The sequence below is a fragment of the Semicossyphus pulcher genome, unplaced genomic scaffold (genome assembly GCF_022749685.1).
Source record: "Semicossyphus pulcher isolate SPU_LCO1_2020_fin unplaced genomic scaffold, fSemPul1.0.p SCAF_1, whole genome shotgun sequence".
Taxonomy (NCBI): Eukaryota; Metazoa; Chordata; class Actinopteri; order Labriformes; family Labridae; genus Semicossyphus; species Semicossyphus pulcher.
In genome coordinates this window covers 35,681,977-35,694,800 of record NW_027211603.1, presented here as the reverse complement: position 1 = coordinate 35,694,800, position 12,824 = coordinate 35,681,977, and the positions used below count along the sequence as shown (strand labels likewise).

The following is a 12,824-nucleotide window of genomic DNA, read 5'->3' as shown; positions in this document are numbered from 1 at the left end:
AGTGTTTGTACGTAGTGTGTTTGAAGCAGACACCGCAGAGTCTCCGGAGTGCTCTGTGCGCCTGCACAGTGTTATCTAGAATCTAGTGTTTATCATAATTTCATCAATTAGTTACAGTACAGCCCATCCCTGTCCTGTGCTCCGGCGGCAGTGTTGATGAAATATTACTTTAATTTAAGAACTGAGTACTTAGCCTATATCTTTACAGAAAAAGTGACTTTCGGGGATATGGCTCACTATAGGCTAGGTACAAGTACACACAACATTGCTGGTATACATCTTTATTACAGCTTGGATCCGTCATTAACATTTGATATTTAGCTAAATTAAATGTGTGAGAGGCTTTAAAATACAGTAGGCCAGCGGTCCCCAAACGGCGGACCGCGGTCCGGATCCGGACCCAACTGCCGTCTCTCATAAGTGAGTTAGGGAAAAGTAGACATGGCGTGCTCTGAGATGAGAGCAGTAGAGAAAACCGAGCTTTTAAGACTGAACAGACTCGTATGTGTTCCGTGACTGTGGCGATTATTAAACGCGGACATTGTCTGACACTGTCACTCCGTTTGTCTCTGTTAATAGGGACTCCAGGCTGCAGTTTAGTTCACACACTTTATTGATAAACCTGAGAGCTACATCAAGCTTCATCATCATGACTAGTTTTCCTCTTATTTCCGCACGTCTGTTTTTATATGTACCGATATGTGCCCTCCCTCCCCCTCGCTCTGGCTCTTTCCAGCAGTCCGTCAGTGTACACTGCGTTTAAATGTTATTTATTTCATAGTCATTGCCTGTTAAAACTCACTATGACTCACCATGAAAAAAAAGTCTCACGCAACTGCATTTCGGCAAAACATATAATAAAATTTGGCAAACATGAAATAAAATATAAAGTGAATCCCCCTATTATGGTCAAATCTTGATTATTCTGTCAGGAGGCAGAGAGATAGCAGCTTAAGTGAAGAGGTAAAGCTGTCTCCCTCTTTCATTTGATTGACAACATTATACCAGTAGTACCAGACGTTATATTATTTGTTTTCATTTACAAATAAAGACACTTCCATCACAAACCGGGGCGTAAAATAAACCAAAAATACAGGAAATAAAGGTTTTGACACTCCAAATTTCCTGGGGAGACCCCCCAGACCCCCCTACATACAAACACACACTATATTTCCTTACCAATATTGAAGTATTCATTATTATTAAAGTTAAATTATGAGAGCTCTGTGTAAAAGTTACCATCAACATTGACAATTTGCCCTGCCTCAAAAATCTGGGCTACGTACACATGAATCAGACTTACGGTGCTTACGGTGCGCACATTTTCCCGTTAAGTTTGTTTTTATAGATCACAACTTTTGCGTGGGAAGTCAGGCCCCGTTTTGTGCCTACACAGCTATTATATGAAAGCCCTGACTGTACACTGTAATGAAGGGACCACTACAATTCCCAGCTTTCTTTGCTGCAACAAGCGAGCGCTCCAGCCACAGATGAGTGAAGCCAAACAGATTACAGGACATAGTCGCGCTTTTGCCTTCAAAATAAAATAAAATGCGGCAGCCTATCGCTCGATAAAATATGTTACTGTATACAAGCCAATGATGCAATGCTCGATTAAATCGCTTAATCTTCATAGAAATATACGGAAAGTGTTAATGCATCACATTGCACATTTTCATAAACGCTCCAGTTTGAGAGTAAGGATCTTTTGAAAGACATCCGGAAGTTGAGGTTTTTTTTCTGGATGATTTCACACATCTGCTAACAATTTCCCCCGTATTTCGTCAAATTAATTCAACTTTTGGAGGATATCAACATTTAACCGATACATAAGTGGGCAGTCCTGCGGCACTGACAGTAAACCCTTACTCGCATAGTTTTGTTTTCTATTATTTACATACCCTGTACTTACGAGCCAGCCGCTTGGTAGCTAACGATGCGAGCATTGCATAGCATGTTTCATTCATTTGGCTAACGTTAGCTTTGTCGTGGAGACTTGTGCTTAACTGAGGAGGTTTGGGTTAACGAGCTAACATTAGCTAACGCTTCTTGTCACTGCTGGACTTGGGTTTTATAGTCCAGGTGTGACTTTGATTATCTGTTGAATTAAGAGATAACATCCCCTGTGTTCAACGCTCTTACGTCACCCGGTCTGCAGAGTAAATCAGGTTATCAAGGGATCGTTCACTTTCACCAGATATCATGACTTATGAACATAAAGCAGAGGCAGTGGCTGACTGCTTGATGGGCTACAGGAGGGATGAGTCCGGGTGGAGAGTCTGCAAGAAATCGGTAAATGATGGTTATTATTTTCTAAAATTAAATTGTGCAGATGTCTACTTGTCCCAATAGTTCGCATGCCAGTCCCTGGTATAACAGATCAGCAGGTGGGATACAGTTGTACGCTGTTTGGCCTGCTCATCCACTTACAGCAGGAAGTTTACCTGTCAAAAACTTTTCCAAACTCGAGGGGCAACTTTTGCATCTAGAAAACATTCCGTTCATCTAGTAAGTGTTTTAAAGCAGTCTAAGTGAACAGTACTGACATAAATTCACCATTTATGTTAAGCTACACTACTTTTAGACTGGGGAAAATGGGAATGTATGAATGTATCAGAGGAAAAAAAAGTTTCTTAAAGCAGGGGTTGGACAAATGCCATGAACAGGCATGAAATATATTGTGAAGTTGTTTGTCACTGTCAGGAGTTCATGGACAACTCAATGGTTATTGAAAAAAACACCACTTAAGCATGTACAGGACAAGAGCAAAGAGATCAGAGGTACGGCTTTGTCCACAAAATCAACACAAACTGAAAGTTTCTCACTGGAGCTTTAAGCCACTCAGTATCTCTCTCTGAAGGGAGAGGGTCTACTTTTGACCGCTGTTCCTCTTCACAAAGAATCTTTCTGTATTTGTGATGTCCTGATCTTTTTTCCTAACCACAATTTATAGTGGGTTTTTTCTTAAGTTATTGAGTGTTCTACATGTAAGTCATGTCAAGTTATTGAAAATATAACAATTAATTTTAAAATATAAATAATTAATTTTACATCAGTGAGCTGATTTAACCTGACAGTATTTGGCTGGCAGGGACATTGAAGCATATGCAGGCAAATGTGCACTGGCAAATTACACAACTTAAATGTCTCTAGGCTGCATATCATGGGTACAGTAACCCTTAGCAGACATGCATTCATACATTATTTACTCTGTTTTCCCGTGATAACGAGTTATTTCTGGTCGTTTTCCCGAGATCTCCACTTATTTATCATAAGACAATGATGCAGCACCACCGTAAAGTCAGATGATCACAAGAAAACAAGGTTTATTATCCCGAGATAACGAGAAAAAAAGAAGTGGAGATCCCGAGAAAACGAGCAGAAATAACTCGTTATCACGGGAAAACGGAGTAAATAAAATGTATGGATGCATGTCCGTTAAGGGCTTCTGTACATGTGTATATGGCCCTTATTTTTCATGAAGATTATTGTAATTGTGTTTTTATTTAAAATCCCTAAACAGTTACATTAAAATGTACTGTTCACTGTTCAACCATCTCTCCAAATAAATGTTTTTTTTCAGAATTCTCAGAGTTCAATATTTCCTGTCTCTATGTCTTGAAAGAACTTACACACTGTATTAATATGCTGAGCAGTTGAGGACAGTTAAGGGCTGATAGGGCCCATGTTGATGGATCTGTCATCCCCTGGTTGCTGTCTGTCACCTTGCTGTATCAGCTGATGGTGACCTTTCTGCATAAGAACAGCTTCTGCCAGGCTCATAATGTGGCTCACTGTAAATGTGCTGTGTTTTTTGGCAGAATCACGTGGTTGTGTCTTGGCGTCCCTCATCTGAGTTCCCTGGGAATGTGTGAGAAACCTCAACTTCTCTTTTTTTATTTCTCTTTTAGTTTTGACTTAATCTTTTTCATCTTCTACAATGCAGCATGTTGTTAATATTTTAAATTATGGTCCCATTTAGAGTAAGTCATACAAAAAAAACAAGATGGCAACGGCGAAATTGCCAAACTCAAGGCTTCAAACGACCAAATGATAGGTGACGTCAAAGTGGCAATGTCCACATATTATATACAGTCTATGGTATAACTAATGCTATTAGAAGGTACTATTCATTTTGTTGAACTTCCAGATGCTTTGCACTAAACTTTACGTACCTGATCATTTTAGAATTTGTGTCTTAGAATGTAATACATTTGGACTGGAGCAGACTAGGCCATGCTATAAAGATGTCCGTACAAAGCCATTGAAGTAAACTTTTTTTTTCCCGGCTCATTAGATTGTTTTGAGAAATCATTAAATGCGTTGTCTTTAAGCTAGGTGTGGTCTAAAAATTCACCCTTTGGTATCAGTGAGCATGTTTTTCTTAAGATTTGAAAATAAAGGTGTACAGAGCTGAAGAAATGTGCTGTTTCTCTCTGTGCAGCTTTTGCCTGTCCATGAATGTATACATCAAATGAATCTAACCATGAAATAATGCGATCTCAATCTGTCGTGTGACCTCCCCTTCAGTTATAAGGGGGAGGGGATCGTCAGTGGCAGCCCGGAGAGAGTGTGGGAGTGCTTGAAGCCAGTACCCAACGGGCTCAGAGTCAATTGGGACAACAATGTGAAAATGTTTCAACTGTTGGAACAAATCACAGAGGTTTGTTACAGGTTTTTTCTAAAGATGTTCTGCATTCAACCCAGTTTTGACCTCATACAGTTGTCAAATTTCTTTTGATTTCCACCTCAGATTGTTTTAAAGCTGCACTTGGTGTCTGAACATGTTGGTGGCTTCTACGACACCATAACAGTTTGGAAACCCGAAACCAGAAATCTAGTAGGCTCATGTCTAAAACCTGAGTATACCTTATGGTTTAATAAAGCCACTAGCTTATACTGACCACTACTGGATGTGATCAATCAGGACAAATCCACATACATTTAAAAAATGAAAAAAGTTGCCCAGTGCAGCTTTAAATGCACACAGTTGTTATCCATCTATGCTTGTGTTTTGTTCAACTCAGGCGTTGAGTATATGCCCTTGTCTCCCACTCTTGCATAGGACATCTCTATCTGCCGAACAGTCACGCCCTCTGCAGCTATGGGTATCATAGCTCCACGAGACTTTGTAGATGTTATTCTAGTTAAACAATATGAAGATGGCACCATCTCATCGAATGGTGCGTAACAACTCCTTCTTGTCTCCTCTACATCCTGTAGTTTCTTTTGTACTTTCTAAGATAAAATTGTGTCATGGACTAGGAGCTGGGCTGTTGTTTTTTCAAGGTGTTTTAGAGGAAAGGCTGATGAGATTTTACTATAGTCAGAGTACCTCACAGGTCAGAACAATCTTAACAGGTGGAATGTCATGCAAGTTTATTACATTTCTATCTTTCACCACACTATACAGGCCCTGTGCAGATTTACTTTAAATCATCTGTTGTCTGTTGTCATAGAGAGTAGAAGAAGTCAGGAACGTAGCAGTGGTTCTCAACTGGTCTCGCCTCAGGACCACCACCACCTCCTAAATGACAAATTGCGACCCAAATTTCTAAAAAAATTTCAGTGGTGCAGTTTAATACAGTAGTATAAACAGTATAATAGTCAAGCAAAATGGCCAGCAAACTACTGCAGGGCCCATCAAGTTTCAAGTATGTAAATGTAACTGTAGCTGGGATTACCCAATCAGTGGATACATGGAGTGTGAATAAACTCCACTACTCCTGCACGCACGTCATGGGAAACCCATATCAATATACTGTATAACATATTACAAGATAATCCGGCCTGTAAAACAGCTGCAAATTGATAAAAAAAACAACACATGCCTGAGGGCACCACACAGTATTTGGAAGAACAGCATATAATACTAGAATTGATTGATGTCTTTGCCTTTTATTGTTCTGTAAAAGAAGTTTCCCTGACTCTGACCCGTGTTTGAGGGGAGTTCAGATACATTTCCACCTGCGCTCTATTTTGACATTTTTGGGTCTTAATGACAAGTGGTTACAAAAAGTCTGTCTCTGTATGGATCCTGCTGTTAGGTTTTCAGACACAACAATCTGATTCTGTCAGTGTCAAGAACCTGAAACTGTTTCCAATAATAGTCTGCGCAGCTCTGGTAGGTCACGGTAGGTACCGGCAGTTCCACTGGCAGGTCTCGGTAGCCACTGCAAGTAGAAATATAACTATTACTAATAATATTACTATCCTTACTATCCAATTTCAGATTATTACATTCAGTTTCAAGTTTATTGTAATTCATTTTCAAATTCATAAATTCACTATTAAATTATGTGATTCAAATCTAAATGTTTTATTCAAGTATTCAGTTGAGCAATTAAAAAATATGAATATAAATAATTCAAATTCAGTTTTTACTGTCATATTTCTGCCTTGTGCTGTCAAGTTAATCTTTTCTTTCTTGTCTTGTATTTTGTCTATGTGCATGTATTTCCTGCAGTGTGTTGAGCTCACAGGGTAAATGGTAAATGCACTGTACTAATATAGTCGTCCGACCACACAAAGCTGCTTTTACACTACATGTCACATGTCACGCGTCATATTCACCCTTTCACACTCACATTCACACACTGATGGCAAAGACCTATTGTGCCAATTTCCAATCAGATATATGCATTCATACCCGGATATGCCACCGAGAGCAATTTGGGGTTCAGTGTCCTGCCCAAGGACACGTAGACTGTAACAGTCAGGTATCGAACCACCAACCTTCCAATTGAGAGACAACTGACGCTATCACTGAGCCACAGCTGTCCACTGTATACATTTGTGTTTAAGGCCTGTTCCTCTTTCGGATAAAATATTTCTTTGCTTTCTTTCAGGCAGTTAGATGAGAGATGGGGCAACTTGCATATCTGTTGAGACATGTTGAGGTGGGCTTTTTTTAGCTGGAGCCTCAGAGTAAATTAAGATAAAACCTGTAGACTCTTGCCCTAGTTTCTGAGGTCTCATGGCAGTGAGCTCTTTTACTTAAAGAAACAACCCCTCACAAGTTAATTATATTATAGACAAATGTGCATTCATGCTTGTGCATTTTGTGTCATGTCAAACAGCCACCAACGTGAGTCACCCAGGCTGTCCTCCCCAGTCTGGCTACGTGAGAGGATTTAACCATCCATGTGGTTGCATCTGTGTCCCCATCTCAGGGTGAGCACACACACCACCCAGCTACACAATTTCAAGTCCATCTTCAATCTACTACTTTGCTTCTCTGTCTTTGTATCCCATTTTCTCATGTGTTTCTTCCACTCCATTTCCAGAGAGCCCAACAAAACCCAGGTTTTTAGTTTCTTCCAGACTGACCTGGGTGGCCTCCTCCCTCGCTCTGTGGTCGACTCATTCTTCCCCTCCAGCATGGCTGAGTTCTACAGCAACCTGGCCAAGGCAGTTAAAGCCCTCAAGGGCCTTTGACACCAAGAGTTAAGAAGTCTACCAGGCCTACAGACTCAACAGGCCAAATGTTCATTCCATTTTAAACAGTCCAAACCCGACAGCAATCAACGCACTGGGATTATCAATCAGTTGTTTATTTCAAATCCATGTCGTCCAAGATTTATTTATATCCCCTTACTGCAGGAGGAATTCACCTTCTTATTTGAAGGCACTTAACAAATTGAAAAGTTCCAAACTAAGAGCAAGGGCTCGCTTTTGACAAACCAGCATCTTAAATGTCCCCATCTGTGGGATGTATCAGTTTCCTCTCATCTGAAGAAATGAAACGGATGTAAATCTATATTTGTACATGGTTTAAAGTCCAGAACGTCTTCACTCTTTAGCACCATGATGACACACCAGACATTTACTTATCATTGCATAATTCAGTGTACAGAAAACATGCATGTTGCATGGACCTTGTTTACCCTACGATGGCATCAGATTATTGCTTTGGAGAACCGACTCATACCTCATATTTAGTTGTTTGTGTTGTACTTGACATGTAATAGATTTGCTCCGCTTTGCTCACCTGTATACTATGAATATCAGCTACACCCTAGCACTGAAGCACAGGTGGGATGGCATAGTTGTGCTCTAAGGGAAAGGATCTTTTTTAAATAAGACTTAGATAAGACGTGTGTGGTGCTGCACTCCCCTTTTCTCAAGGCATTGGTTTCCAAAGTACATTTGCCCCATTTTTGGAGATCTTACAAACAAGGCCAAAATAAATAAATGTGCAAATTCAGGGATTTTTTTTGCTCTTCAACCTTATTTTAAAAAAAACATCTAAACTCAGCCAGTCACATGATAAGATACAACCAGCTGAAACAATCGTGGTTAGTCAGGAGTGTCAGTGTAACTATGAGCTCACTACATGTGTGAAATCAAATGTTAAAGGAATTATAATATGTACAACTACACTAGAGACTGATATTTTTAATCCACCTGATTATCTCTAGTAGCTGATACTGAAGGAGGGAGTCCAGGATAGCAAGGCTAGAGAAACTGTTACAGTGTGAATGATGCCAAATTCACATGGAGTGGTTTTTCAATAACTCCAGAACACAGTAGTGTAAATGAATGTTCTTAAAGCAGGGGCTCCACTGCACCACTACAGTACAATCACAATAGCTATTAAACTACACTTGCGCTAAACTGGAAGCACCTTTGTGGTTACTACAAACGTGCTTCGTCAGTGACGCGGTTCTTAACAGGACTGACTCAGCGAACATGCCGGACTGCCAAGTCAATAGCACTGCAGCAGAGCCAACAACCAAACTGTATAATGGAGGGCGGCCCTCACAGCAAAAGGGGGAACGACAAGTCCACATGCTTTATATTACCTTCATGAAATGTAGAATCTGTAGGTAGGGACGTGGATTTTAGGGATGGCTAGCGTTCTGGGTTCCATTTGTATTATGCTTGTAGTCCAAGTTATATTGACCAATCACGTATCAGCAGGCTGTGACGTTTGCAGGAAAAACAGTCCGTGTGGAGAGCAAAAGCAGGCAGAACGTAATGCACCGCAGTGACATCCCGGCTCCCATCAGCGGTCATGTGACAACGATTTAGCTTCTTATTCATCTCTTTAATCTGCAAGTTCAGCTAACAATCTGTTCTAGATCTAAAATTCAACTTGAGATAAATTCCCTTGATGCAGTGTCATGCAAGCCGTTCAGTGTTCGGATTTCCTGACTTCCTCGAATGCATCATGATCATAATCTGACTTCAGTTTAACAAACGAGCATTTCAAAAGTACTTTTCTTCTCCTCTTGAGGACAGACCTGACAAAGCTTCATTTTTACTTTTTACAAATGTGCATCATGATGTTATTTCGCCAAAGGTAAGACCCGTTAATAACAAGTAAATCACAAGGAAAACAGTTTTTCTGTAAACAATGCAGCACGCAGAAAAGGAAGTCTTGACTGGAAGTCGTTTTTCACTAACTGCTGGCCACACGCCTGGCATGTCCACCAGTGTCCCCAGAGGCTCTATCATAGTCAGGCTATAGCCGATGGGACCCCAGATTGCATTCATGTTAAAGAAATAACACCCTGTAAGAAGTCTTTAACTGGTTATTAACATGAGTCAGTTTATTAGTAGTGCCCTCACATGACCTGCAGTAGCAAACTAGACCATCAGCAGGCAGAACTTGTCTCTCTCTTTAATATAATGGAATTTATTTAGGTAATCCCTGGGACTGAAAGAACAAAAACAGGAATGTGAGTCTGGGAATGCTAGATTTGTGTCAGCTGTTGGTGTCTCTAGAGTGTTCATTTGTGTGATAAGCCATATAGTCTTTCTGAAAGTATTTCTTTAGAAATGTTTTGCAATCTCACCTGTAACACTTTTTATTCACAGTGTAGCCAGTAATGTTAATAACAGAGCTCATCATTGTCATCATATAGGATCTAAATTATCGCATGTTTGTTGTTTTTTAATGTGAAATTGTTGTGTCTGCTGAAAGACCACCCAGGTATAAACATGTGAGCTGTATCTAGTTACATTACCTGGGTAAAGACATCTAATAAAATGTTCCACTTTTCTGACGGACAGTTTGAGGTAGGTTGACTCTTTAGAATGTGGCTAAACCTGACAGATGCCGTGCCTGCCTCCACCTTCAGACATGCTCTGGCTCATTTGACTCTGCATTTTACATGAATTTACACATGCATCATCTTCCTGATCCAGACAGACCACAGGTTCATACCAGATAGAAATTATGTTCTTGTCCAGCTTATAGGAAAATCCTCCTGGGACATCACTGATTAGACAGCCACCAACATATGTGGCTTATCTGTAGGGGTGTCCCACCTTGGAAATCAACAGTGGGATTGGCAAATTCTCTCAGTATTTTCTCTCTATCCTGTCTATTTGTGCCTGCTGAATGAAAACAAACACTTAAAAGACGACAAAGTATATTTTACTATTAACCGGCAGCTGGGTTGATGGAGACATTGTCACTGCTGGAGTGATGGAGGGTAACAGCAGAAACAAGCTCAACAGAACTTGAAATCACCTCTATGGCATCAGTTTGTTTGTGAGACTCGATAGTCTAACAGAAACATCTTAATAACTGTGTTTACATGCACCGAATATGAAACTGTTAGTTTTGCATTTCACCAGCATTAAAATGATTATTAGGAGCATGTAGTTGTTGTCTTCTTTAGTGGTCAGTAGGCAGTCACTCTGATGAGCTCAGTCAGAGTGTCAGGAACACTGTCTGTGCAATAACCCACAGAAACAAACATCCACTCTGCATGTAAATCATATTTATTCATGTAAATATCACCCTGCACCAAACATGATCCAAGCACTCTGTTTAAACTGTAAATACTGTAAACCCATCTAACACACACATATATAAAGCAACCTGTTACAATATAACCAATTAAACCATGTTTATTTCCCTTTGTTGAGCTTGTGTAAAGCGTACCATCTGTGGATGTACAACATTTGCCCTCTTTCAAATTCCCCTTGGACACTTCGTTACAGTGCCACTGTTACTATATTTGTGCTTATCTTAATGATGAACGGGGTACGATTGCTGAGCACAGAAGGGTTTGAATACATTTCCCAACAAAATTTAATTCATGCGCTGACTAACATTTCTTTCTAGGCTTCAAATGTCAATTCAATAATTCAGTTGATTTTGTTTGACACATTAATTTGTAAAATAGCAGGAGGGTCAAATTCAAAGCTCCAGAGTCAACTAAACTCATACAGCACCACTGCAAGCAAAACTAGACTTTTACTGAAATATATATGAATCTCTTTCTTCAGATTTTTTGTTTTTTTTGTCTTTTTATGCCATGATGGACTTAACATACAGGAGCATCAAAAAAACCTAATGAACATCTGTACTGCAAACACATGACGACTTTGATCAATCAGCACCACAGATATGTTGCTTGCTGATGTGCTGAGCAGCAGCAGGTGCCACTTTTATTGCATCTCCTGAAGTTCCTTCCTTCACCTTCAGTTCTGTGCAAATGTCTGAATGAAATAAGATTAAGTCAAGTGTGGACACACTGATTCATAAATGAGGTCAAAGACACCTGCTCCTTCGCTGGCAGGCGTTAAATAGAAAATCTTTTGTGTGCATGAAAGCCTTATACACATAATACTGAAGGGGTGTCCAGGGTTACAACCTTTTGCAGGTCAAGAATATCTACACATTATCTATCCATAATCTATCAGTTATTGGTAACAGCAGCCTATTCCGGGTTTGAGGTGCTTCAAATTAAAGGGGAATTCTGCTATTTTTAAACCTTGGCCCCTTTTGTACGTATTTTGGGGTCTAAGTGAGGAATAAGTACAAAACGTTTGGAATTGCTATAGACAATCAGTACAAGGTGTAACCCCGCCTCTCGCCCAATGACAGCTGGGATGGGCTCCAGCCCCCCTGCGGCCCTGAACAGGATAAGCAGTATAGACAATGGATGGGTGGATCGATTTCTTCAGCAGGATGCAACAGCTGTAAATCTCTTCACAGCCACCCGACACCATCACAAAGTCAGTAATTCTACCTCATAGATTACTGGAGTTGCTGATCTACGGCCGCCTTGGTTGGTTCCTTGGTTTTATTGTGTGACCTTGGTGTTTTAACTGGTTCCAATTCAACATAATTCCTGTGTTAATTAACCGTTTTTGTCAATGGAGTGTGGTGGCTTTGAAGAGAGCAATGTATCAGCTGTTTCAGTGTTAAAAACAAGAATCCTACTCTGACAAATGGTCTATCTCTGTAGGGATCCTTTCTGTACTATTGTCTGTACTATTGTGTAGATGATCGCATCTACATGAGCCTGATTCCATTTAATGCAATTTCTTCTCATTCTTTTTAATAAAGTGAGCCTTTAATAAACTTTCATCTATTCCTAAGATGGACCACAGTCACTGGCTGATACCTGATTTTTAGAAAAGGGCATTGTAGGTCTGCCATGTGTGCTTCTGTTTGTTTTGTTCTTTCTTCGGCCTCTTCATTTGTGGTCAGCTCCCAGCAGCTGTATCCGTCATTCTCCTCCCCCCTGCCTCCTCCTGATGACCGCTGTGATGCCTCCTTCAGGTAGAGCCTTGATCATGTTCCAGGCCTCAAATCGGGTCATGTCCTGCAGACTGACTCCCTGAACCTGCAGCAATTCATCTCCACACTGCAGTCCACTCTGCTCCGCTGCTCCACCTTACACAGAATAGAAACAAACGCAAATTGTTCGGCTGACAAAAATACTCTTTTTCAATATGCTCTATTTATTTTAATGTAATTTTTTGTAATTTCTTTAAAATATAAATCAGAGAACGAGATAATGTTTCATAGAGGTTCACTTGACAATTAAGAAGATGATTACACTCCAGAATATAGTCAC

General features: G+C 40.2%; 2 protein-coding genes across 3 annotated transcripts in view; one reads left to right on the top strand and one right to left on the bottom strand.

Moving 5' to 3' along the window:
* Nucleotides 1-1,793: 1,793 nt before the first annotated feature.
* On the top strand, nt 1,794-8,174 carry stard5 (StAR related lipid transfer domain containing 5). 2 transcript variants are annotated; one of them, XM_069669203.1, is made up of 6 exons: nt 1,794-2,292; nt 3,822-3,871; nt 4,531-4,663; nt 5,066-5,183; nt 7,080-7,173; nt 7,287-8,174. In XM_069669203.1, exons 1-6 carry the CDS (start codon nt 2,203-2,205, stop codon nt 7,435-7,437), a joined length of 636 nt encoding a protein of 211 aa, XP_069525304.1. In that variant the 5' UTR covers nt 1,794-2,202; the 3' UTR covers nt 7,438-8,174. The 2 variants fall into 2 exon arrangements, with proteins under 2 accessions (XP_069525304.1, XP_069525382.1); XM_069669281.1 differs by lacking the exons at nt 1,794-2,292; nt 3,822-3,871 and adding an exon at nt 3,963-4,057.
* A 2,542-nt stretch (nt 8,175-10,716) lies between these two features.
* The window catches only part of il16 (interleukin 16), a 119,180-nt gene continuing 117,072 nt past the window's right edge, over nt 10,717-12,824 (bottom strand). Inside the window, exon 27 of the mRNA XM_069661528.1 lies at nt 10,717-12,640. Coding sequence (XP_069517629.1) covers nt 12,474-12,640 — 167 coding nt within the window. The 3' untranslated portion in view covers nt 10,717-12,473. The remainder of the gene's footprint in view (nt 12,641-12,824) is intronic.

What these genes read in the sequence shown, in the direction of transcription:
- stard5 (XM_069669203.1), top strand. Translation starts at nt 2,203, where the DNA reads ATGACTTATGAACATAAAGCAGAGGCAGTGGCTGACTGCTTGATGGGC. An exon ending in GGAGAGTCTGCAAGAAATCG is followed by an intron (nt 2,293 to 3,821) that starts GTAAATGATGGT and finishes GTTTTTTGGCAG; the next exon opens with AATCACGTGGTTGTGTCTTG. An exon ending in TGGCACCATCTCATCGAATG is followed by an intron (nt 5,184 to 7,079) that starts GTGCGTAACAAC and finishes CATGTCAAACAG; the next exon opens with CCACCAACGTGAGTCACCCA.